Source organism: Ascidiella aspersa, chromosome 4 (assembly GCF_963924565.1).
Source record: "Ascidiella aspersa chromosome 4, kaAscAspe10.2, whole genome shotgun sequence".
NCBI classification, from domain to species: Eukaryota; Metazoa; Chordata; class Ascidiacea; order Phlebobranchia; family Ascidiidae; genus Ascidiella; species Ascidiella aspersa.
The window spans coordinates 17,948,153-17,973,689 of record NC_139450.1 but is presented as its reverse complement, the minus strand read 5'-3'; the positions used below and the strand labels follow the sequence as shown (position 1 = coordinate 17,973,689).

The 25,537-nt window shown below is 36.4% G+C and overlaps 2 protein-coding genes across 2 annotated transcripts; both read right to left on the bottom strand.

Annotated features, from left to right (window-relative positions):
- Nucleotides 1-1,502: 1,502 nt before the first annotated feature.
- On the bottom strand, nucleotides 1,503-12,979 carry LOC146148499 (betaine--homocysteine S-methyltransferase 1-like). The gene is made up of 7 exons (XM_083388049.1): nucleotides 12,728-12,979; nucleotides 11,268-11,459; nucleotides 10,648-10,810; nucleotides 10,397-10,570; nucleotides 7,343-7,473; nucleotides 5,674-5,771; nucleotides 1,503-1,599 (listed from the first exon to the last, which is right to left on the bottom strand). The coding sequence occupies exons 1-7, from the start codon at nucleotides 12,977-12,979 to the stop codon at nucleotides 1,503-1,505; spliced, it is 1,107 nt and encodes a 368-aa protein (XP_083244175.1).
- A 9,070-nt stretch (nucleotides 12,980-22,049) lies between these two features.
- Nucleotides 22,050-25,464, bottom strand: LOC146148498 (betaine--homocysteine S-methyltransferase 1-like). The gene is made up of 7 exons (XM_083388047.1): nucleotides 25,213-25,464; nucleotides 24,228-24,419; nucleotides 23,994-24,156; nucleotides 23,133-23,306; nucleotides 22,939-23,069; nucleotides 22,752-22,849; nucleotides 22,050-22,146 (listed from the first exon to the last, which is right to left on the bottom strand). Exons 1-7 carry the CDS (start codon nucleotides 25,462-25,464, stop codon nucleotides 22,050-22,052), a joined length of 1,107 nt encoding a protein of 368 aa, XP_083244173.1.
- Nucleotides 25,465-25,537: the final 73 nt, after the last annotated feature.

Genomic DNA, 25,537 nt, shown 5'->3' with positions numbered 1-25,537 from the left:
AAAGCCTCAAAATAAACATGATAAGTATTTTATTTTAAACCAGGGGTCGGGCAACCTGCGGCCCGCCGACCGGATCTTGCCCGACCATGAAAATCATCCGGTCCGCGACCTGTTTTACAAGCTGGACACAAGGTCATCCCCATTTTAACTAACTATGTTTAAAATACTTAAAAGCCACACGTTTTATAAAACTGTGTTATTACGGCCCGCCGAGAACTTACTGAGTTTGCTTTGGCCCAAGACCAGGAAAAGGTTGCTTTAAAAGATAAAGCTACCTGGCAACAGTGGCGATATCATTAGATTATAGCTTTACAGTTATTTTTACAAAGATAACGTCGGTTGGCCTTAAGTTGTTGCGGTGGGCCTATTTTTTTGGTGGGCCTGGGGCTGCAGCCCCCTCAGCCCCCGCCTTAATCCGCCCCTGTGTGTAACAGTATTTAGCCTGTTATGTTCAAACGAACACGCGTGCAAACATTTAGTACATCACATTTCCGATGGGCAGCTTCACGTCAGATTGCATGTTTCTTTATTAATTCACTGCAACAAAATTTCCTGAAAATGTGTAATTACGTTTTGTTTATTATTATGGGAACACACAATAAGACCTACAAGGCTACAAAGCAAAAATATCTAAAGCAGAATAATATATAATATCATAACATTAAGACCAAAGACTTAATAAAGCCAAATTCGCAGTAATATTCAAGACAGAATAATATCTAAATCGTCTGAATAAGACCTAAACCTTTCGTAATAAGTTTTAAATTCATCAGTATACGGCCTAAATGGCCAAAATAACGCCTTAAACTGTAGGGATACGGTATGGAAATATCGGGGGTCGTCGGTCTAGTATCGGCCGTTGTGGTGTCGACGTTTTGGCGCCGTTAGGGCGCCGCTATTTCTGGTGGATTGTTTTTCCCTGTTTGTGCTTACTGGGGGTAATGGTTTGGGTTAAGGTTAAAATTATTACAAGAGTTAGTAATGTACTTAGGGGTGGGGTTTGGGGTTATAGGTAAAATGTTGCATAGGCCCGATTCTGGCCATTTTGGGCTTATTCCTAACTGTGTTTTTTTTCTGAATTTGGTGTTGTTCTTATTTCGGTCTGATGGCTAGAGTACATTTTTATAATTCTACGGTTTCTCGATAACTTCGAAGAGCTGATCTCGAAAATTTATTTGTTTTTTTTCTATCGTCGATCGTTAATTATAGCAGTTATAGACAATTTGCGCAAACGGGTTATGCACTTAACCAACGTTAGACATATTTAGTTATTAAATAAAACGCGAAATCTAGTTTCTTATTTTGCAGCAGCAACAGATGTACAGGTTCATAATAAAAGTCATCAAACTAACCTAAATTAAATTGTCATTCCGGGGATATTGGAATAGGCCTACTGTATTTTTCCCCTTTTAGCTAACTGTTAACCGCAATCCATGACAATTAAGTCTGCCACGTAAACAGAATACAAAGAGATCACAGATTAAAAATCGAGTTTGTGATCTTTACAATATCATTTCACAAGCTTCTATTTCGGATGTTGCTTTACTCCCAGGCCTTCCATTAGCCAGTTCAATGTTCATCCAGAAAGTATCAGAAGTTCTTTCACATAAAATTGATTATGTTACAAAAAATAAAATAACAAAACTATAAATATCACATATCTAACACTAAAATACATTTAATAAATTAACAGTAATTTAGTATAGCTTCGAGACGGATATCACCTCGGTATAGATCAGGGGTTCTTAACCTTTTTTGTGTGTTTTACCCCTTTAACAAAGATGAATATCAGATTTACCCCCCGATTATATAAAATAGTTCTCATCTATTAGAAAAAGGAAAGTAACAAATTACATCAGGTATAATCAATGCGACGGGTTCCCTTGCGTTTGGCAACGAGTTGTTGTCAAAACATTCCAGTTTGGTCTATTTTTTTCATTTCAGACTGGACAGTTTTGACTAAAAAACGCCAGTTTTTGCTCATCATAATTGGATGAGAATTTGCTAGGTGCCTTTTTAAAGGAGCCGGTTTCATGGTACTGTTTAAAAATGTTTCCACGCACGAGACACACTGAGGAATTTAAAGACCATTCTTAATAAAATATGTAAATCTAAAATTAAAATAATTTTTCTGTTACTTTCTCTTCTTTTGGGACACGCCATTTTTAAGATTACATTTTTCGTTACTTTTACAGACTATAATAATCAGTCAATGAGTTGTTTAAAGCCTTAATCATTGAACTAAAAAGATCAACAATAAACTAACTAGGCCAGTTAAGCCGTACCCAGTGACAAAATTAGGCAATCACATGTATAACCAGCACTGAAATTTCAAAAAGTGTATCGGAACTTTCAAAACTGCTCGCAGACACGTTCTCCAGTGATCTCCAATCTTTGAAATAAGCGACCCCAATTTAAATAAGATGTAATCAGAATTTACATTGCGACCCCATTTTGGAGACAATTATAGGCAATGTTAAAACAAGTGCTAGAAAGCAGCAGAACGGGCACATACTTCACCGGGGAATGTATTCATAATGACAAGTAAAAAATGTTTTTAGCGATAAGCCTCTTCGCCTGTTTGCGTTTCTAAGTGGATATGCTTTCTAATTTGGCCTGTGGAATGCATCCTCAGAAAACGCGGATGCTTTACTAGAAATCAACAGCATTTGTTATGATGTTACAAATGAGGGACGATTTTAAACATCTCCGTCTACTGTCTAAGTTTGACATACTTGTACATGTAACTTGGTGTGGTTTTAGAAAAAGTGCGACATTTGCTGCGCTAAATTAAAAAACACAAATTTTGTGAAATGTACGTTAACTGATATAGCAGCTCTTTAAGAGCTAAAAACAGCAATTTTTATGTAGAAGATGCACTTAGTCACGTTTATTAGTTGGACCTCATTGTAAACTAAATACATAAATCGTACTAAAACTTTATGAATATGGTGAGTTATGGCGACCCCACTTGGAGACGGGGATGTGAACATTTTTTGCACAATGTGCGCAAAAATGTGCACGCTAAAATGTGCAAAAAATGTGCGCACATTTTAAAATAGCTTCAAAAAAGTGCTGAAGGCAATTTGGAATGTGCGCACATTGTCAAAAAAAGTGCGCACATTTTTGAAAGCAGTTCAAAATGTGCGCAAATAGTTAAAAAAGTGCGCACATTGTTAAAAAAAGTGCGCACATTTTTGAAGGCAGTTTAAAATGTGCGCTCATTTTTTGCACATTTTGGCGTGCACATTTTTGCGCACATTGTGCAAAACAACGCCACGTTCCCTGTTGCTCACTTGGGGTCGCGACCCACAGGTTGGGGACCACTGCCTTAATCTATGCCGTGACTGCCGAAGAACCTGATTTATGTAAACAGTAAATGACATATGTATTAATGAAGTAACTGAAAGATAACTAAAAAAATGATCAATTAGCGAAGCATAACGTTATCGATACAAGGCGATAAAAAATCAATAGGGTATTAGGCTAGCTTCAAAAAAGCAGTTCTAGGAAACTATGCTACCAATACCTACAGCTGGCACTATTTTTCTGTCTCGTCAGGTGATGTGGATATTTTGATTGATAGCTAATTTACCCCCTAAAGTGAGGAAATTTACCCCCAGGGGTAAATTTACCCCATGTTAAGAAAGACTGGTATAGATCAGTGCTTCGCAACCGTTGTGCCGAGATCGTGCTAGGTGTGACCCGGTGTAAAAATACTTTTTTCTACTTGCACTTTTTTCTTAAGCCACGGTATAAAATTCAGTACTACGAAAAACGTAGTTTAGGCAGGCATTTTGAGCAATAATTCTGGTAAACATACTTTCCTTACATTTAAACCTTTTGTAAAACCTATGCTATCTTCAATCGCCAATGTCGTAATTTTGGAAATAAAAACAAACTGAACTATACCAGCAGGTCATCTGCGCGTCCAAACAATACGCTTTTCAACCTTATAAAACGGAACCCCGGAAATATTATACTCACGCTCGAAACCCATGCAACTTCCACGTAACATAATTTTTGTGCTTATTAACCGCCTATATAGGTTCGCACTGCGTTTTATTTATCTTGGTTGTTGTTACACAAATTTATCTTGGCTTGTTTACCAAAACATTCTCTGATCAGCCATTGTTAGTGCAACCGAGGCAAGTCCAAGGACTTTGAGCGGATTGTTTTAGAACTTTAACAGGCGGTGAATATGAGATGATAAAGGGATATATTACGTCAAAATTTTGCGACAAAATTTTTTATATAACCAATAACAATGTATTTGCCCTCGGCTGCATTGCTTATAGCATGGTATCGGCTCCGCTTCTATATTATTATAACTAAAATTTGTCATTAAGTCATATTTTTCATCAACAACGGAATATTTTGAGACTTAAATGATATCATGTTTTATCTGAATTTTAAGGACCATGCCAAAATATACACTGTCATAATAAAGACATATATTTAGTAATTCAGCCCAATTAATTTTGCGTATTAATGTCATAAATTAAAAAGAAAATTTTAGGTTTTGAATTATGAAATTTCGTGTTTAATGACAATGTTGACTAGTAAAAGGAGAAGTTTATTTCCGTCGGAATAAGACCTAAATGGCCAGAATCAGGCCTGTACTACATTTTGGTAAACCTCAAACCCTACCACTAAGATATCACTAACTCCCCTAATAATTTCAACCCTAATCCATTTTCTAACCCCACGGGCCCTCAATCGTCCCATATCATTTGCCTATAGTTTCAGGCGGTATTTTGGCCATAAAGGCCTTATTTCGATGAATTTAGGACGCATTACGACAGGTTTAGGTCTTATTGAGAATATTTCGATGTTACTCTGTAGTGGATATTATTGCGTATTTGGCTTTGTTAATGGTCGTTGGTCGACTCCCGCCTAAAAATGAATCTCAGTCGCGACTCGAGTCCGGATTTGACTCCGCCGCCTTTTAAATTCACGACAATAAAATAGAGTGGTTGCACAATCCACTCGTAGGTGGTGCAAAACTCATTACACACAATACGTGTTTGAAAATCATTCCACCATGTGATATCAACTTTTACGATTGTAGTGTATACGGCCTTATCGGTCCCGAGCTTCATATTGCGCATGCGCACCTCGATCTCGGGAATCAAGCAGTCGTACTCGATTCCGAGTAACATTTCAGCGAAGTAAATCGACTTAGTCGAGTCCAAAACCAAGCTTTGATACCGCAACCCTTTTTTGCTTTGATACCGGAACCATTTTTTTTTCGGCCACATGCGCTTTAGCGAGACTACAACTCTAGAGTGGATTTATGTGTCAATTTAAAATCTCGGAACCATATTACTGCATAAGGGGATAACGAAGTGTCCGGTGTGGCAAGTCCAAACTGGTGTTGTCATGTCTGTAAGTAAGTAAAACAGTTCTTTGCTAATTTTTTTGAAATGCAGTTTCGTATGACGTAACATTCTTTGCCCGTCGATTGCGTAGGTGAAAAATGGATTTAAGCATGTTCTAAAAATTTTAAAGTTACACCAAGAAGCTTTGTGAATGGCTTCTTATTTTAAATAGATTTTTTCATCGTCAATAAAGATTTTTTTTTTTTAAAGTGCGAAATACCTACGTAAATTGCAATAATAGTCTAGATAGCTTAAACTCACAGACAACCAACATAAATTTGCATATACTCACTTCTTTTTAATGTTTGTAAAAAGGCTGCAATCAAGACGAGCTCCAAGCTTGCAGCATTGTTCGGTAACAGGTGAATCCTTTTTGCGTTCTGGTGCAAGCTAAAATAAAACCTCTTAAATATTTATAAAGTTTTAGCTTTGGGCCTACACTAGAACAGTGCTTGTCAACCCTTTTGTTAACAGAATGCTACACACTTCTACGTTTACTGAAGTACTTGTACACACCACTCTTCGCTATGCACTAAAACAATATACAAACACAAGGCTTATAATGAGCCATTTAATGCGAGAGTTGCTGTTGAATTTAATCAAAAAGTTGCCTAAGGCGAGTTAGTAGCCGTGTTTCGAGTGCCCCTCTCATAAGCGTATCACCATCCACATGTGGTGGTCTTTTTTAGATTTAATTTCAATAAGAGCAGAACATCCTTGCTGGCAAACGTATATCGTGGACAGTTTTTTTTTTTTAAGTTTGGTTTGGGTGACCGCTAAGTAGTTTAAGAGACCGCAAGTGTTTCATTTAAATAAGTCCAAAATTTGGGAAACCGCTGGAGAATTCCAAAACACCTTAAAAAAAACACTGGTCGTGGACATGCGTATAACAATGGAAATCGCCTTTACACGGAATGTTATGAAAGGAAACCCAAAACTCAGTATAGTTTGAAACGTTTTAAACTCTGCCTCTTGCACAAAGTCTGATTAGCACCTTGTTAGCACCTTGCAATATAGCGATCAAGAAATTTTTTTGTCATGATGTCCCAAATAAAATATAATTTCTTACAAGCTACGTAGCCTACACTTAAATATATGTTGTGCTATGTACTGTACGCTACAGTTAGTCTGGTCATAAACCTGTTTATTTATTGTGATACCTGTTAATAGGCTTATTGTACTGCGGCATCTTGTACACCTAGTGAATTCCATCAAAGTGGTACACCCTTAAAATTCTGATACACCCTGGGGTGGACAATAAGCCCAGTTGAAAACACTGTAGGCTACTAGAATGTGGAAAACTGCAAAATTCATCATTGTAAAAATGAATTCATTTGTAAAAACAGAACTTTTCCTTGTAAATGCAACTAATACCTTTTAGAACAGTGGTTCTTAAAATAGGGTGAATGGATTTAAGTTTAACATTTGCACATAAGTTTAACCTGAAACAGCAGGTTTCTTACGTTTACCTTATATGGCGACATCTTTGAATAACTTGAAAAAAACACCCTGTTAAGTGCATTTTAGTCAAGTGGTTAACTCAAGTTATTACAACTTTGGTTATCGCAATGACAGGATGGTCGACTTTGGCCGTTTTTATCGGCCTAGTTTTGTTGGCCTGATTTTATTGTTTTGAACTATTCTTAGCATATCTTAAAAAACACCCACCCCGGTCTAGGCAAACCAAAATCATGTCCACGTTACAAATTTATAAGATTTCATGTTATGCAATAATAAAAAATCATGAATATATCCGGAAGTATTAAAAAGGCTATAAAAAGGCATATTTTGTTTAGCAGCTTTTTGTATTCCTATAGATTAATTTAGTTTATTCAAGGATTTGTTTAAATGATGCTGCCTCAACTCCCACCGCCAACAATGGTTAGGCTTTTCCCTGTTGTGTTGGACATAACTTATCAACAACATTATACATTTTTGTGAGTAAAAGACAATTAGTTTACCTCCTGGGAGAATGCCCTTATATGGTGCGACTCTACACCGCAGCACCCGCCGATATATCGTACTCCTAAGTTGTAAGCATCTCTGGCGAATTTGTGTGCCTCAATTCTTGTCATGGACCGAGCATCAAGAGCTATAAGAAATTTATTTTAACCAAAACAGCTTTACACAAACACCTACGTTTAGTCTCGAAGTAAGGAAGATTTAAACACAAATTTAAAAATAAAATTAAAATCGCGTAGTGATATTATCGTCTTTTGTTCGTTTTTGTCATGATTTAGCAAACTGTACGAAGCGACGTGCTTTTTAAGTAATTGGGACACGTATCTAATGCGAAACCAAAATCGATGGCAAAGCGCCGTTTTTCATCTTTAGTTTGGTCGACCGTAAACGCTGGATAGTTTTTCTCTTTTGTTATTTGTTTAGGACTAGGAACTCCGGCATGTTTTTTGTGGCTGTTTTAGTTGGATCATATAATTCCAAAAAATTGTTACCGAGTACCGTTTATAGACGCATTTGCCCACCCAGTCTTAGAGTGTGGTAAACATCGCTTCTTTTTAGGTACATTGCCTGAACTCTTGGTAAGTTTACATTCATGCGTGTGACGTCATAATGATGCATTGTTTGCCAAACTGCTCATGTTATTTAGGCGTTTTAAATGTAACTGACGCTAATTGCTTCAGATTCTCCCGGTTTCTTAAATATTTGGTGAGAATAATATTTGAAATTGTACTACGAGTTAATTGGATTTGACACATTGCCTTCTGTGCAGAAACCGTCTCCTTCGTGTACTGTGCCAACATATTTGCCTGTTTTGATTTCGGCAACAAGCTTTAAGTTTAAACTGTGTGTGGCTGAAATAGAAGACGCGTTTCCAGTGTTCCTTCTAAGGTGCGCAACTGCGCAATATTGCGCAGCCACACCAGACAAATTGCGCAGTAAAATTTGCTTTTGCGCACTTACATCATTCTCAAATTAAAACTAAAATATCTTCACTTTTTTGCCACAACAGTTTGAGCATTTCGCATTAGCCATTATTTCGATGATGTTTGTAGCTAAAAGCAAGTAAACAAATCAAATCCGCAATGACGATTGGGACGTAATTAATTACTTTGTCTAATCCAGACCTGGTCAACATACGGCCCGCCAAGCAGTTTAATCCGGCCCGCGGCTTATTTTCAATAAAATACATATAGGCTAAGCGAAAACCAGGGCAAGTTTGACAGATCTTGTCAAGACCCCGCCAAATTCGATTTTTAGCCTGTTCTAAATGCTAAAACGGAAATTCGTTTTCTCTTCTGTGTTGCTCGTATGTTCCACGATATTTTTTGGCAACTTCACAGACAAATAGCGTCCTCTGCTCAGTGGCACTCTCTCCAACGAAAAAAAAAACTTTTTGTTAAACTTTGTAACACATCGGTAACTTAAGGTTTTAAAAAAGAACAAAAAACATATAGGCAAGTTTTTCGTACGAAATTTTCACGTATTTTAATCTTAAGTTTTCGGTCAACCCGCCCCACAATTTAATAAACGCTAATATATCAAGCAATATACATTTTTAGGCGATGCTCAATGCTTCACGTACCATCTAAATCTAAATTAAAGTTTGCATTTTCAAACAAACATAGTCGCAAATTTTTCGCGCTTCGCGCGACGTTTCGTGACCTTCTTTAAATTCGACTTTAAAACACATTTTCGCTCAACTCGAAACGTAATAACAAATTGGTTGATTATTTGTTTTACACCGTCAGAGTATGACGTCATATTGTATGTATTTTAAATCCTATATTTGACCCGGCCCGCCACAATAGTTTAGGTTTCTCATGCGGCCCGCGGCTAAAAATAATTGCCCACCCCTGGTCTAATCGGTTTTCATCATCCATGGTATGCATGTTTTTTTATCTCGCAGAATTAAATGCCTACTCAGGAAAATCAAGCTTAAAGAAAAATATGAGTTTAGAACAGTACCGCGAACACAGCAGTGGAGTGTTTGAAAATAATTCGGGATCATGAAACCGAAATGCATTTTTTAGGACGCGATTCTAGATTTGTGAGCTAAAGGCAGGCATCACACATCCTATTTTTGAAAATTAGATATTTTGTCAATTTAACCCAAATATTCGGATATTTTTCGCGCGACCGCTTTGTCATATACTTGAACATATTTAACTTGATTGCAGTTGCAAATGCAAGTTTAATGAAAATATTTGTTTTTTGACGTCACAAAGCGATCTTTAAAATGTTCACGCCTCGCCATAATCCAAAAAACATTGATTTGGCGCGGGCTCCTGCCAACGCAGCTTTAAAATATTCTTGCGCACTACAAAAAATATTGCGCAGTAGAAAATTTTCTTAGAGGGAACACTGCGCATTCCCTACGAGTATCTATAGCCTCATATACCGTTCTGAGCATAGACCGTGACGCGTACAAAGAACGTACATGTTAACTTCAACCCTAAACAGAATATTAAACGGTTTGACTCCCCGGTATAAATTCGTCAAACCTGAAATACCTGATTTGGCCTCTGCGCAGAATATCAATAAACTTTGAATGAATTATAAAGGCATTTAAAATTTCCCGTTTTTTAACTATCCCAATCTTTTTCAAAACTGTGTGCACAGCCTATAGCCTACAAAAAAACTTTCAACAAATTTACAATCATCAAATTGAAATCGCCATACATTTATTTAAATGGCGATTTCAACACCTTTTTCAACAACAATTCAACACCTTTTTGCATCATTTGTAAAATATAATTTGGATTTAGCAATTAACACTCGTAACGGGCAGTAAATATATTCCAACTTGAATACCACTAAGTTTTAGTTTATCTCGTGCTGTAATATATAAGTCATAAAAAACATGCGAGTTTTCTATAATACATTATCCGAGAAGTAAGATTGCTGAAAACCTAATTTCAGCAAATAGATATCCATCATCCATAAACTGCAAGGTATTATTTACAAAAACGCCGTAGCGATTTAGAATCTAATTTCTCTTTGTGGTAAAAAACTATAATATAATATAATATAATACCAATTTATTTCTACATTACCAAGTGGTGTTTCCGGCAAAGCCAAATATCCGTTGGGAACATTCTCAACTTCGGGGCACATCCACCCCAGAGGTTGACACATCAGGTAAGGGTGAAGGTTAGCCTTGTCTAGTGCAGCTTTCATGCGTTTCAATGTTCTCAAGCAAATATTGATGTCAAAATTGCAGTTAACACCTTCGCATAACGAAAACTCTTTGCAACAAAATTGCGACAAGAGAAACACCTTATGGACAATGATTTAATGCAATTACCGATAATTTTCGCTCCAGCCTTTGCCATTCTCAAAGCACATTCTTCCACTGTTACTCCATTTAAATCCCCCCCTGCAGCAATCCGCATGGTGGCAGCGATAGGTTTCTTTATGCGTTTCATTACGTCAATGCAAATTTCAATTTCCTGAACGTGTCCGAAGTACTAAAAAATAGTAATATTTTGATAAAAATAAAAAGGGTATATCATAAGATAAAATTTATATGTTACTCTTTATGGACCTTATGCCAATATCTCATACTTCCATTTGTACTACAATAAAGGGAAGAGAACATCAATAAATAATGCAATAAAGGAAAAAGATACAATAATTAACAGGGAAAGAAGGGCATGCTACAGATCACCTCACGTTGCAGAAGCAAGATTTTTTATAGAAATATTAGTGGACTTTAAACTGAGAGAAAAAATCAGAAAACTATACAAAGAGAATAGTTAAAAAAATATTTTTGTTCAAGATGTGCAAATGATGAAATTGCCTTTAACAATAATAGTTACGAACAGCGTTTATTTTCAAAGTTGAATAATTTGTAAATATCAAAGAAAAAAATGTTACGCAAGATGGATTTTGGGATCTTATAAAATATTTGCAAATTAATTATACCTCTGCTAGCACAAAGTCCACATCGTGATCAATAAACACTTGAAGCTGGTTTTCAAACTCTTCCCGTATTGCCGCTTCACCCTGTTTCTTCAAGTATGACATCACAGGAGAAAGCGACCCGCAAATTATGGCATCCCCTTCGTTTGCTACCTCTCTTGCCAAGTTGCAAGCTGCAGTGTTAACTTCAGCGCACTTTTAGAAAAGAACATTAAATGACATACAATTGGAAAGAGATAAGGCCCCTACAAAAGGTGGCTAATTTGTTGTATTTGGCCTAGCAAGAATACGGAGATGGAAAAAAAATAAGTATACATAAAGCTATAGCACGGTTTATAAAAAAAATAGGTTTCATATATCGATTCGCGCTATGCGCAGCCAACGTATTGAAGAGGACACAAAATAAACCTTCTAAAGACAGCAACAAAATCTGCAGCGGAATTATCTTTAATACAACAGGATAAGGACCAATAATATTATACCATATGTACAACGATATCTTTGAGAATTAAGTCAGAAACCAGTCAGAATAAAGCCCTAAATTACCTAAACAACCTCTTAAACCAGTTGTTCTTAAACTGGGGTCCGCGGTCCATTTGGGGTCCGCGAGACAATTTTCTGGGACCGCGAAGCACCTAACAAAAATCAACTAGACCTCCTGAAGGAGAACATTTTAATTTCAACGTGTTTGCGCTCGTCATCAAAAGCTACGATTAGTTGTTCATTCACGTGATTGCATGCAGACTTGGACAACTAGATTTATTTTAGCTTTTTTAAAATGAGATTAGAATTAAAATTAGAGCATTTCAGTTTTTCCAAATTAGATTAGAATTAGAATTAGATCATTTTGAGTTTTCTCAAATTAGATTAGAATTAGAATTACCGAATTCTTAAAAAAACGAATTTGAACTAGAATTTAAACTAAAATTACATTCTATTATTCACAATCAATTACATTTAAATCGAGAAGTATTTTAATAGGAATGTGCATGCCAATTATGTGTGTGCTAATTTTTAAGAATTTTAGCATAGCATTTGATTTTTAGTCCGTGAAAATTACGTTTCAACCAAACAGTTTGAATTCAAATTCTTTGTTTTCACTAAGAGACTAAAAATGTCGTTGGAGATAGGGACAATACATACGAATAGGCTCCACCCTTTTGCCCCGGCTTTCTGGTATCGCCCTTGCAAAATTGTTTTTATTGCAAATTGTTTTAAAAGCGGATTCAGTGATAAAGTTAGAGGCATTTTGGGGAACCGTTATACTTGGGGGTTTAGATTAAGTTTGGGGTGAACGGTAAGAGCTTCTTTAAAAAGTATTCTGGTGATTTATCTCTTATTCCGATGGGCTTTGAACTCCGAATTTGACGCACAGTTGTCTTTAACTTCTAGGTCTTATATAGAATTTGTTTGTATTTCGACGTTAGCATTATTCCAATGTCTGTTTTATTGCTGTGTTTTACCGTATATTGAACGGACGCTTGTTTCAACTTTCCATCGCTTGCGTAAAATGTAGGCGTCTGTATGACGTCAGACCCAGCTCTGAGATATTCGCGTAGCAGTTCACGTACAGCGTCAGGATGCTCCACCACCGCTTCTTGAGTCCAAGGACCAGCACAAGCATAACCCCTTTTCTCCAAAGTCGTCAACAAACTGCCGTCACCAATGACAGGTCCTTCGGCCAAACGTTCCAAAATTCCTTTTTTTTGTGTCATATTTTAGCACAAAGAATTCTTAGTAAATAATTACCTTTAATCAATAATTTCAATCTAATTAACTTAATTTAATCTACCAACTGTATAGTTCGCTATCTAAGTGTTAATAATCGCAGGTTTCGCAAAAGACAAGAATGTTATACATGTCGTTAAATATTTTTTTGTTTTATGGGAGTTGAACGTTATTGTTTACCAGAAAAAATTTTGGGGCCTTTTAAAATATGTCTAAATTCCGGTTAGACAAAAAAGTTTCAGTAAGCAAGCAAAGGTCAAAACAGTAAAAACATATTGTAAATAAATGCACTTGAAAAGGTAAATTGTTTCTCGCTCTCAAAAATCAATTTTCTTTTTACAAAAAAATAGGTTGTTAGTTTGTCTGTGAGATAAAAAGCAGTATTTAAGACTTGGGTACATATTAGCAGCGTGATATTTTGTAGCCAACACAAACTTCGTCAAATCACTGGTCAACACAAATTTTGGTGCCAAGAAAGTTTTACCGTTTTTTTTTTAATACCGCTAAATCCGCACAGAGCTTTCTCAATAAAAACTATGCTTTACGTGCAAATCATAAAAATTAGAACATATTTGCAGTAAACATAAGATTTTCGTTTGCCAAAACAAGTGGCGTCAAAGCACAGACAATATATTTATTAACAATCAAAGCACATTTTATAAATTGTTAAAGCATAGTCCACCGGTAGACTTCAGACGGGCTAAACCAGTGGTTCCCAAACTTTTTAAAAAAAATTACGCAACGGTCCCCCAGCAATTTTTTTAATTGCTCACGGTCCCTTAAAAATATACGCAAAAAACACAAAACAACACGTTGTTTTCAATTGTATCAATGAGACGGATGTACTTTGCTTGCTATATGTTCGGCTATGTTTCTAACGAATCACTTTATTTGAGTAAAGCAATCACGAACAGTTTTAAAACCGTGACCGTATAAAGGCGCATAGCCCACAATATGTCAGATTGTCAGCGCAGCAAACTGTAAAAACGTAATTCTAGTTAGCACAAAGCAACACTATGACGTCATAATGGAATGGACAATTCAACTTAAAGCGTGCAATAACGTGAATGAACAACTAATGATAATATTAATCAGCTTGGTTTGTAAAAGTACGTAGCCTGAAAATTTTATTGCACAAAAAATGTTCTTCTTCAGAAGCGTCGATTTTATTTTTTGTTAGGTGCTTCGCGGTCCCAGAAAATTGTTTCGCGGACCCCAAAAGGACCGCGGACCCCAGTTTGAGAACCACTGGGCTAAACGAAATAAGTTGATCAATTAAGGATTTTCGTGCGGGCAAGATAAGGCTAGAAAAACAACTATCCTGCGGTGATGTTAGAACTCACGACCTCGGCCGTTGAAACAAAATACAGCGGACAATGATGCTGTTTACAGCTAGTCGTTTCCCGACTTACTCCCCTGCGAGTCTACTTCAGTTGGTCGAGCGACGGTCCTGCTATGGTAGAGATCGTGAGTTCGAACCTTACCGCAAGTTAGTTGTTCTCTATGTAATTTTCAGCTTCTATGTTTTAAAGAAATTTCGGTGTGACTAAAACAAACTATTGCCAAGCAGCAAACTCATCATGTATCTTCTGTGAGTTTAAGGATCTTAGGGCTAAAAATATGCATGCTTCCAGCTTATAATGAAGCAGTTGTAGGGGTCGTATTATTATATGTTGTTATTTAATGACGTGGCCCAATTGCAGATCTGCCACCATAAACATTGCTCGTAAAGTAACACGAATATGTTATTTGCATTCCGTTCACACGCCTGTGCTAAACTATGGCCAGGCGATGTACAAAATCCGTTTGCATTAAGCCAAACGAAACTTAACGGACTGATCTTAACTCAATCAACTATCGTAACTGGAACTGAACTGGACAACTCACGAAACTATAATAATGTAACGGACAAAAGTTATTATGCTGGACTGTTAGTACCAGGGCTGCGGAGTCGGAGTCGAACTCGGGACTCGAGTAAGACCGCGTAAAACTACCCGAGTCCCGAGTCCAACGTGCGCATGCGCAGTATCAAATTTGAAAACTGGAAGGCGGCAAAATGTAAGTTGTAAAAGTGTAATAGAAAATGGTGAAATATTTCTCAACCATGTAATGCGGGTGGATCAATTATGACACCAATATTAGTGGATTGTTGAAAATCCACCTTAATTTAGTTGCGTAATTGGGTAAAATACAAGTTGTAGAGTCAGAGCTGGACTCGGGACTCGACAAAATCTTACATTAGGCCGGAGTCGGACTCGGGACTCGGGAGTCGAACTAGGGTTTACTTTTTTGGCCGGAGTCGGACTCGGGTTGTTTTTAACCGACTCCGCTGCCCTGGTTAGTACTGTACCATGGACCTTAAGCTATTCCTGTAAGTTCATTGCCGTTCTGATGTTATTCAATAAACTCAGATACTTTTAATATCTTTGCTGTGGCTAAGCTGTTGAAACACGCAACCTTCAATCAACCTTTCGAACAACCTTTAACAAATGGACTGTTACTACCGTACTATGGACTCTTTTCGTTATTCAGTTTAGCCCTGCACAGTCCACAGTTGTAGCCAATGCTTTCACCAACCGCTTGATCAAACCAAGTTTTTTTTTAATTATTATTTTCTCTCTAGCAACTAAAGGTTCATTGATGACGTTAGCTTCACCAACCCTCATGTAACCTCTAGACTAGGTGAACACCCTTTTATCACCGTTTTATGTAGCAATACACACTTTATAATTTTCACTCCCATTTTCGACAGAGGCCCTTCAATGTCTTTGCAGTAAACAACTTTTTTGAGTAGTTCGCATCCCTGATGAGTTCAAACTGTTTAAATCTTTAGAAAAATTAAACTACTTTCAAACATTTCCACAGCTTTCACTTGCAGAGCTTTCTGGAGACGGACTCAAAACCAAAATGTTGTCATAGGTGCACGAAACAAAACGTGCACAATGTGCACTCGCGATATGTGCACGGTTCAGTCGTTCACTTGCGATATTTGCACTAAATCTGCATCTAATGTGCACCTCACGTGAATCTGCTCTTAATGTGCATGTGCGCCGAAAGTGGCTAAAAAGGTGCACACTTTGTTTTCCGTGATCACTTTTTCCACCGCTTGTGATAGTAAGGCGCTATTTGTCTGGCAGCCGATTATAATCGAACTTAAAAACAGACAGACATGCAGATGTAGGATTTGTACTTGCTAAATCCTTACCAGAAGATATAGAATTGAAAGAAAAACGGTCTCCGTGGATAAGGACCGCGTAATTCTCGCCAGATATTTTGCTACTTAAAATTGTATGAGAAATTCTGCAATATATATTTACAAACACGAAAGGCAATATTTTAATTCGCAGTGCTATGTGCTATGACATGCCACGTCAGATAATGTCACCTGCAGGGCTGTTAAACAAGCATTGATTGCTCGAAGTCTTTGGCGAAAAGAAAAATGAATACATTCAGGTGCAGAGCTAAAAAATTAAGTGCAAAGTTTTGCAGTAAGAGTTTTCATGCTAACGTGGCTCAAAATAGGTTTGCAATTTGTAATTAATTAATGTGGAAAAAATTGCAAACGAAATCTGGGAACATTGGCTAGTGTGTGTTTGATTCTTTATCTTTTTGGATAATGCATAAATGTATGCCTTTACTTTTTATTCTCAGTAATTATTTTTTTCTCTGTATCACATATTTAACATCATATTTTTGTTATGTTTCTGTAGCATTTTTCTATGTTCGTCTTCAATTTCCCTTCAGTGTAATTGATTTTTAATGTTTTTATTTCGATAGCCTTTCATCTTTTGTTCATCTTTAATTTATTTTTACTATAATTCCATTTTCCTTTGTCATTTGCGGTTAACGTTATTTTTTTTCTGTCGCATTTTCATATTACCTAAAAAATTTCTATTAGACCATTTCCAACTTTTTATCTTACGATTGGTTTTCGCCCTGTACTGAGTATTTTTTGTTCCCTTAATTGTTTTTGTGCTATATGTGTGCCGTGACGCCTTCAATTTTCTGGTTTTGTAAACTAAACTTTTGTGTTCAAGTTTTTTAAATTTATGGAATTATGGCCTGACTTAACGTTATACAATCACTGATTTTAAATGTTTTTTATAATAAAGAAAAATGCTTGTATTTTTTTAAATTCGGTGAATCAGAGAGGTCGATCGAACCACTAATTACGAAAGTGGTTTTAGGAGTCATTGGTTATTTAAAAAACAAACAATCTAGGCTGACGTATCGCTATTCAATGTTCAACTAATTCTAACAAAAAAAAATTTTTAGTCAACAAAATTAAAATGCAATATTTCACTTGAATTAGATTAAAAATGATCAAACATAAATCTTTACATACAAGAAGTGTTGCCTTACGTTTAAAAGGTCCTATCAACATGGAATTGGGTAGGGGTGCACAAAACTTGACATTTTATTCCGATAACCAATATCGTGGACAAAAAGTGTCACAATCCGATACCCAATGACGTCATAACCATGGCCACATAAGCAGAGTACATAAAAATTATGAACGTTTAAAAATATTTTTTCAGGTTTAACGACTAAACTTGCAGGTTTAGTTACCTCCAGTTGCTAACTTTTTTTAGTAAATTTATCCCATATAATCGGAAGTCTATAGATTTGGGAATCAATTAAAAAATATATAATAATAAAAAAAATTGCACGAAAGATAACATGCATTACTTGTTCTTCTCAATACAATAAACATCATCAGAAAAATCTAAATATAAAGTTATTTCTTTTACTGTATAACGTGCACATTGTAAGTTGCACATTGAGCGATAGTGCAATGTGCACTTTATCGCCACATATCACAAGTGAACGTTGTGCGCACAATGTGCACGTTTAGGTTTTGAGTCCTGTTGGCTTTCTGGCTCTATTTGAAACTCATCAAATTCCATGTGATAGTTAGGTCAGATGGTCCTTCTGCTATTCATTTCTCTAACTAAAAAACTGCCGTAAAAACTTTGATAATACTATTCTAGTCTACTAACACATACCTAAAAATAAGATATTTACATCGTATGATAGCTGAAAAGAGTACCGGTAGTGCTAGTCCATTTGGAATAATACAAAGAAACTGTAGCATTTTAGAATGATAAACCCACTGTTACGTTCGCATTACCTGCTACTGTCTGATGGTGAGCAATTTACCAAAAGCTAGGGAAATCAAATTTCTCGCAAATATTAACTATTACAGTACAACAACATACAAGCTGCACTAAACAACGAGTGTTTCCAATACCTTATTACTGAAGAAATACGAGGGTACAATTACAATTAAACGCACTGGAGTATCTGGTTGCGAATAAGAAATGTACACTGTCTAAGGAACATTTAAAATATGCATTTTACTGATAGTTGCTTTTAATTTTTTCTGCCAATGTTAAGTTAATAAAGATCTCTGGCCAAATGTTCAAAAATCGTTTGCTCAAAGACTAGATCCAATTTCAATAAACGGCTTTTTTTTGTTTACCCAAAATTGTCCAGAAACCATTAAAATATCTGTTTTTTGTTATAATTATTCCAATTAAATAGTACGTTGTTTGTAACCGGAGCCTTACAATCTTTTTTTTTAGCATTATTGATACTTATAATATAGTATCATTGGTCACGTGCTACACATACGCTGTCTTCGTAATTGCTGTTGTGCTGTTCATAAATTGCGCACTTAAAGGTATTTGTCACTGCATTTGTCTCTTGTATAACCAATGTGACCCGAGCCGAATTTTAAATGGGAGTTTGGTACGCAATTATAGACTATTTTGGGCCCCTGTGTTAGACTAAATCAGGGGTGTCCAACAAGCGGCACGCGTGCCAAATGTGGCACGCGACCTAATAAAAAATGGCACGCAAGCCCTCCCCAAAAATACTAAAATTGTTATTTAGCCAATTGCCAAAAAAGCTGAATTTGTTATTCAGCCCATTGTCAGAAAATACTAAGTTTGTTATACAGCCAATTTCCATTATTTGGTCACAATATAAAACAATCGCGGCAATCACGACAACCAAAAATTGCTTTTGATATAGTAACATTATACTGTGTGGAGGGGCTGTCATTCACATAATATTATATAGCTTGGTGTGAAGAAACAAGAAGTCAGCTCACCGAGAGACACTTTGATGTAGTGATGCGCATTTCTACTAGACAGTTTTTTTTTCAAGTTTAAATAAACGTCTTTATTTTTGGTAAAAAAGCGCTTTTATGATTAAAAAGAATTGGTTCGGTTACGAAACTTTGGCACGGGAAGAAGTTATAAGATAAAAATTGGCATGCCGGCATGTTTGAGTTGGACACCCCTGGACTAAATATATATTTGTCAATAAGAGTGTGCTTCCTATAAGAGTTGTGCTTTCATGCCCTGTTACTGAGTTTCTGAATAGATGCTCAAACAGAATTTCAATTATCAGAAATAAGCAAGCATAAACTGTCTCTGTCTACTTTATGCTGTGTAGAAAACTGTATTCCTCGTTAAAACGTTGGATACACCTTTGTCATGACGCTTTCTTTATCTAAAAGTGAAACTGTTATTCCTGTCCCCATACGGCGGTCTTTGCTATACGTTGTTTACTTTACTGGTTTAAGGTAAAGAGCGTCAGAGACATTGTACACAAAGTTTATGCTACCCTAAGCAATAATCACCTTGCATGACCGATTGACTCATTGCTAGCTACGGAACGAGAGATATGTGGCCATGGCGGATTCAAGAGAAATTCCCCCCTAAAAAAAAACATGTCTTCACCCCTCCAAAATATTGCTTAAATTAACAAGTAAATTCAAAATAATTTAGCCAATGTGGGGCTTTGTAGTTTTATCTTGGTTTTGGGCAACTTTTTAAAAATATATGCATTTTCAACGCTGTTCACCAATGTTTACTATTATGCTTAATTATATAAACACAACATGCATAAGTGTAAATGCCATTTTAAAATTACATATTTGCCAACTAATTTTATCATATTTACCTTTAATGTGGTTGGACACGATTTCAATTGCATGTTTGACCTTCAACAGGACGTTCATAAAGGTTACGTTGACGATGTTACGTTATATTTAACGTAAACTTATGACGTCATCTGTCCAATTCAATGCCACCAAACAAAATCCTGGATCCACCACTCATATTTGGTCAAGCTTGACATGTGAGCCTATCACGCGAATACAGCCCCGCCCTGCGTTATAAGCATTTACATATATGTCGGTTGGATTACAGCAAAGGTTCCCAACGTGGGCGGTACCGCCCCCTTGTGGGCGTTGGCGAGTTACAAGGGGGCGTTTTGGGTATTTTTCTCATGTGGAGGGGGGGGCGCTGAACGCACATAAGGGGGCGTTACATGAATGCTCTTATGGCAAAATTTTATAAAAAGTTCACATAAATTAGTAACAAACAGCACTGTAGGTAACTTTTAACCTTAAATGGTAACTTCCGTACTGCGAACTTGTGGTAGTTTCCCGACCATTGTTACGTAATAATTGGCTTTCTTATGTAAAGTTGTTGGTTGCTTTTGCGTTTCACCATTTTATACGCGGCAAAATGTTTGTATATTTAAAGCAGGGGTCGCCAACCTACGGCCCACGGGCTGGATTCGGCCCGCCGCCTCTTTGACAACTAGACACGAGTCCATTTTAAATACTTTTTCACAATTTTAATTTTTTTTCTATCTGCAGTTTGTTTACGTTTTGATGCTGTCTTTGGACTAAATCAGCGCTTCTTTACCGTTGCGCCGTGGAAGGCTGTCAAGTGCGTCGCGGACAAACGGAAAACGTATTCATAAATATCAGACATATATTTCTTAACAATTTTTGATTTTTTTGGCAATGTAATAAAACCTAGCAGGAAATTCAAAAGAAATGCCGGTATACCCCCCAAAAATCACGCTCGCTTCGCTCGTCAGCTCAGCCCGGAATTCAAAATCTATTAAGGTTATCGCGTTTTCTCAAAGTAGCTTTATTACACTTTTAATTAGTAGTATGGATGAAAAAATCCAAGGCCCGCCTGATTAACAGTTGTCTTAGCATTTGAATAACACAATTCTTAGTTAACATTTTGTGCGGCCCGCAGAGACCTTTTTGAGTTTGGTTCTGGACCGCGACTAGAAAAGGTTGCCAACCCCCGATTTAAAGTCTTGGTTCAGAAAGTTGAATTTTCCTGGTAATGACATAACCTGGTGAAATAATGTATCTATAAATTCCCATAGTGAAAGTATGTTAGACAACCTAAAATAAGACTGACAGCTTATCGAAACGAAAGTGAAGACAATATGATGTTAGACAACGATTAATATAATACTTTACTGTAAAGCAAGATGAGGGGGGCGATATGAAATAATACTGAGCCCAAGGGGGCACTAGTGTCAAAAAGGTTGGGAAACACTGGATTACAGGTATCGCTGGAGTGCTTCGGTATGCAGCCAAACTGTTTTGTGTCCTCCTTCAAACAAAGATCTCGTTCACAGCGTTTACTATAAAATATCATTCCAATTTATTTTTTTTTCAATTTAGCTAAAAGGATTACTATTTTTACAGATTTATTTATTTTCGCCATGTGTTTACTGAATTCCTAAAACATTTTATCAAGTTTAATTAGGTGTTAGCGTTTTGATTATGGTGGTGTCATTAATGTTAGTATCAATAAATGTAATTTTCACAGTTTTGTATTATTTCCTTTATTTATCCCTTTATCCAAACAGTTTTGAGTCGGTTACGCACACAACTATACTATTGAATGCATTGATTTAAACGTGGTTTAGTTCATTGTGCAGGAATAATATTATCTTAAAGTTATCGCTAACATAGTTACACATGAAATAATAAGGTATATTACAACATTTAATGTTGAAATAGTGTAACCGTAGCCTACTGATCTATGGCAAGTTAAACCAACCTGTTAATGACAATTAAGTTTAAGTTGCGGACAATAGTTTTTCCTCGAGCTTTTGTGCCTATACATGCTTTTATTTACAATTGAGCAAAATTTCTTAAACAATTAAACACAATCACGCTACATTAAAGCGGGACATAACATCTTCAGCAAAAACGCCAGTACAAAACTACAGCAGCATTTTGCAATCCTCTGGCACAGATGTTGACTTACTCTCTGGTCTTCCTGTAGCTGGAATCATATCAATCCAAAATTCATCGGACACTCTACAATTGTTCACATTTATCATTAAATTGTTTAAATTTATAATTAAATAATGCTTGCAGCTGGAATTCGTAAATAAAATTCTCGTCGGCGCAATTCGAAGTACCTAAACGCCTTATTTAGAAGGAAATCGTTGTTGTTCTACTGTTTTTGTTATGCAAAACTAGAATGTCCTTAGTTTAGATAGCACAGACATTTCCGAAATGGCAAATACCAGTCGTATAGACAATTTTAGATATAATTCGAAGTATTCGATTCCGAATAAAGATTCCTTTAATGAGTTGTCGTAGACAAGCAGGTGCAGTAGGCAATGTTGACCATGTAATCTTGTTTTTGTGTGCGATACTCCTGTTGTGAGACTAATGAGTCTATGCTTATAAGGTATTGAGTAGGCTACAAATCTTACCGCAGCTCATGGTCTTTACTCATAAACACTGTGTTCTGATACGGTTACAAATATTTATATTTGCAAATAATATCTATAAACATTCATGGATGTTTATATTGCTGCATAAACAAAATTAATTGAAATACCGGTACTTTGAGTGCAAACGTAGTCATGCACTATATTTACCGATTTGATCATTCGATTGTTAACACAACTTACTTCTTTCTGATGTTTGTAAAAATGTTCTTTCCCAACAGCGCTCCTAGTTTCGGACATAAATCATTCGCCGCTGGTACTTTTTTTCGCTCTGCGGCAAGCTATAACAAAGCCTGGGTGACAATTGCTGTACAGAGCTAACGGTGATTGAGCTTCGCTTGCGAATATGCGTCTTTTGTGCAAATATTACCTCATGTGCAAATGCCCTAATATGATGCGACTCTATTCCACAGCAGCCGCCGATGTAGCGTACTCCTAAGTTGTAAGCATCTCTTGCAAATCTGTGGGCTTCACTTCGTGTGATAGAACGTGCATCGAGTCCTAATTAAGTGTCAAAGTAATCCAGGGCAACTTTCAATTTTATTGCTAAGTATAATTACTTACCTAAAGGATTTTCTGGCAATGACAAGTAACCATTTGGAACATATTCGATTTCAGGACACAACCAGCCAAGAGGTTGGCACATTAGGTAAGGATGAAGATCAGCCTTGTCTAGCGCAGATTTCATGCGTTTCAACGTCTTTAGACACGTGTTTATATCAAACAGGCAGTTTATTCCTGAAATAATAAAATAAAAGCCTACTGCAAAGATTTTGTAAAAATAACTACGGTGTAAGTCAACCTTAACACACATATATTGGCTATACTTTTAAGCAATCCACCTTAACCCACTGCTACGCCAGCGACTTTTTTTTCTCAGAGTACGCTGTAGCACTTGAACCGGATATGCAGCCAATGTGGCAATTCAAAAACGCAATTTCTCACAAGATTTATATTATTTAGAAGTTTATCGTTAAATTCCAATATAGGACCTCATTGATGTCACCATCAAGTTTAGTTGATTGCTTGATTTTAAACCTACTTTTTAAAAACGGTAAGTTTTTATTCAAATTTCTGTACAATACGCAATATTAACAAATCAAAGCAGAAACGAGAATGTTGCAAACCCAAGCAACGTTATATTTTTTAATGTAGAAGGCATGGCTGCGTATAGTTCAGTCCGAACATGAAACTCGGGACTCCACTTTCTTTTCTAGGCCGTAGTTGGAGTCAAAATTTCTAGTCATGTGAAGAACGTATTGTCATTTGTAAAACTAAGAAGATCGAACTGTAAAACTACGTTAAAAGTGTCATTAATTTGTCTTAAACAGGGGTTAAACTAGATGTATTTCCCACACTGAGAAATGCCACTCACACTGAGAAATACCACTAAAAGTTACATGAGAATTATACAAAAACACTTACCGACGATATCAGCACCCGCCTTGGTCATTCTAATGGCACACTCTTCCACTGAAACTCCGTTGTTATCTCCGCCTGGGCCAATCCGCATGGTGGCAGCAATCGGCATTTTAGCACTTTTCATGACGTCAATGCAAATCTCAATTTCCTCTATGTGTCCGAAAAACTACCAATACAAGACGTGTGGTAAAATTATGAGTGTAAACACCCTTTCCTGGATTCAAATGAAGCAGATACCTCTGCGAGAATGAAGTCAACTTTATGGTCAATGAAGACTTGTAGCTGTGTTTTGAACTCTTCTCTTATCGCTGCATCTCCCTTATTATTGAAGTAGGACATTACTGGCGACAAACCACCGCATGTAATTGCATCACCCTCGTTAGCCACTTCTCTCGCCATTTTGCAAGCAGCGTCGTTGATGTCCGAACACTAACCAAAAATGAAATCAACGATCTATTTTCTTATTATAGATGTGTCGGAAAATCCTTTATATGTAATTTAATTTAGACATTTAAGAATTGAATTTTCGTGCTTTGCCATCTTATTTAACATTTAAGAATTTGCTAAATGTTTAACCAGCTTATAAGTGTTCACCACTGGTATAGTTTTATGCTTTGTGTTTAGCGAGGTATTTATTTCAAAAAATGTTCTTCTTTGAAGTTTAACTCGTATCACAAACATTGGTTTCAGTTATTGTCTTAGGCCTACCATATTTTTATCACCCCCCGAAAAACATTTTCGTTCGAAAGAAAACAAAAAGTAGATGGAAATGAAGTTTTACTTAGTTACAACTTATGACCTCTGATTTAAGCTTTTCTAGTCCGAAGTAGTGTGAGTAAGACTAAAATTAAAAAGATGACAGTACAATGGGATATCAAGGATCTAACAAAACACGGACGTTTTATCGATCTGATGATCTTAAGTAGAAATCGTGATTAGAATGAGCTTATAGATGAAAAAATGAAGCGATTCTACGGCACACATATAATAGTAAGTTAAATTTCTTGTTAAAACTGTGTATAACTTATTCACACACGCTTATCAGTCACAAACGCACGGTTTTGTTTTGAGAGTGTCAGCCTTTTTAACGACTGAAAAGTTAATGTTTACCTGCATTATTACTCTAGCAAACAAACCCCGGCTAAAAAGGCATTCATCAAAACAAATTATTTTTGAGACATTCACTCTTAAGAGTTTGTAATGATTGTTTTTGCAAACTTACAGTAAACGAAATGTCCGAGTGTTCCAGCTTTCCGTCGCTTGCATAAAAGCAAGGTGTTTGCAGAACGTCAGCTCCGGCACGTAAGTATTCCCTTAGCAATTGTCGAACAGCGTCAGGATACATCACTGTAGCCTCTGGTGTCCATGGACCAGCCGATGCATATCCGCGTTTCTCTAGAGTCATAACCATGCTACCATCTCCTATCACGGGTCCCTCTGCCAAGCGTTCTAAAATACCCTTTCGCTTTGCCATGATATATTAGTATTACCTTATAAAAAAATAGAAAAAAATTGAATATAATACTTTATTACTCTTGAACAGCATT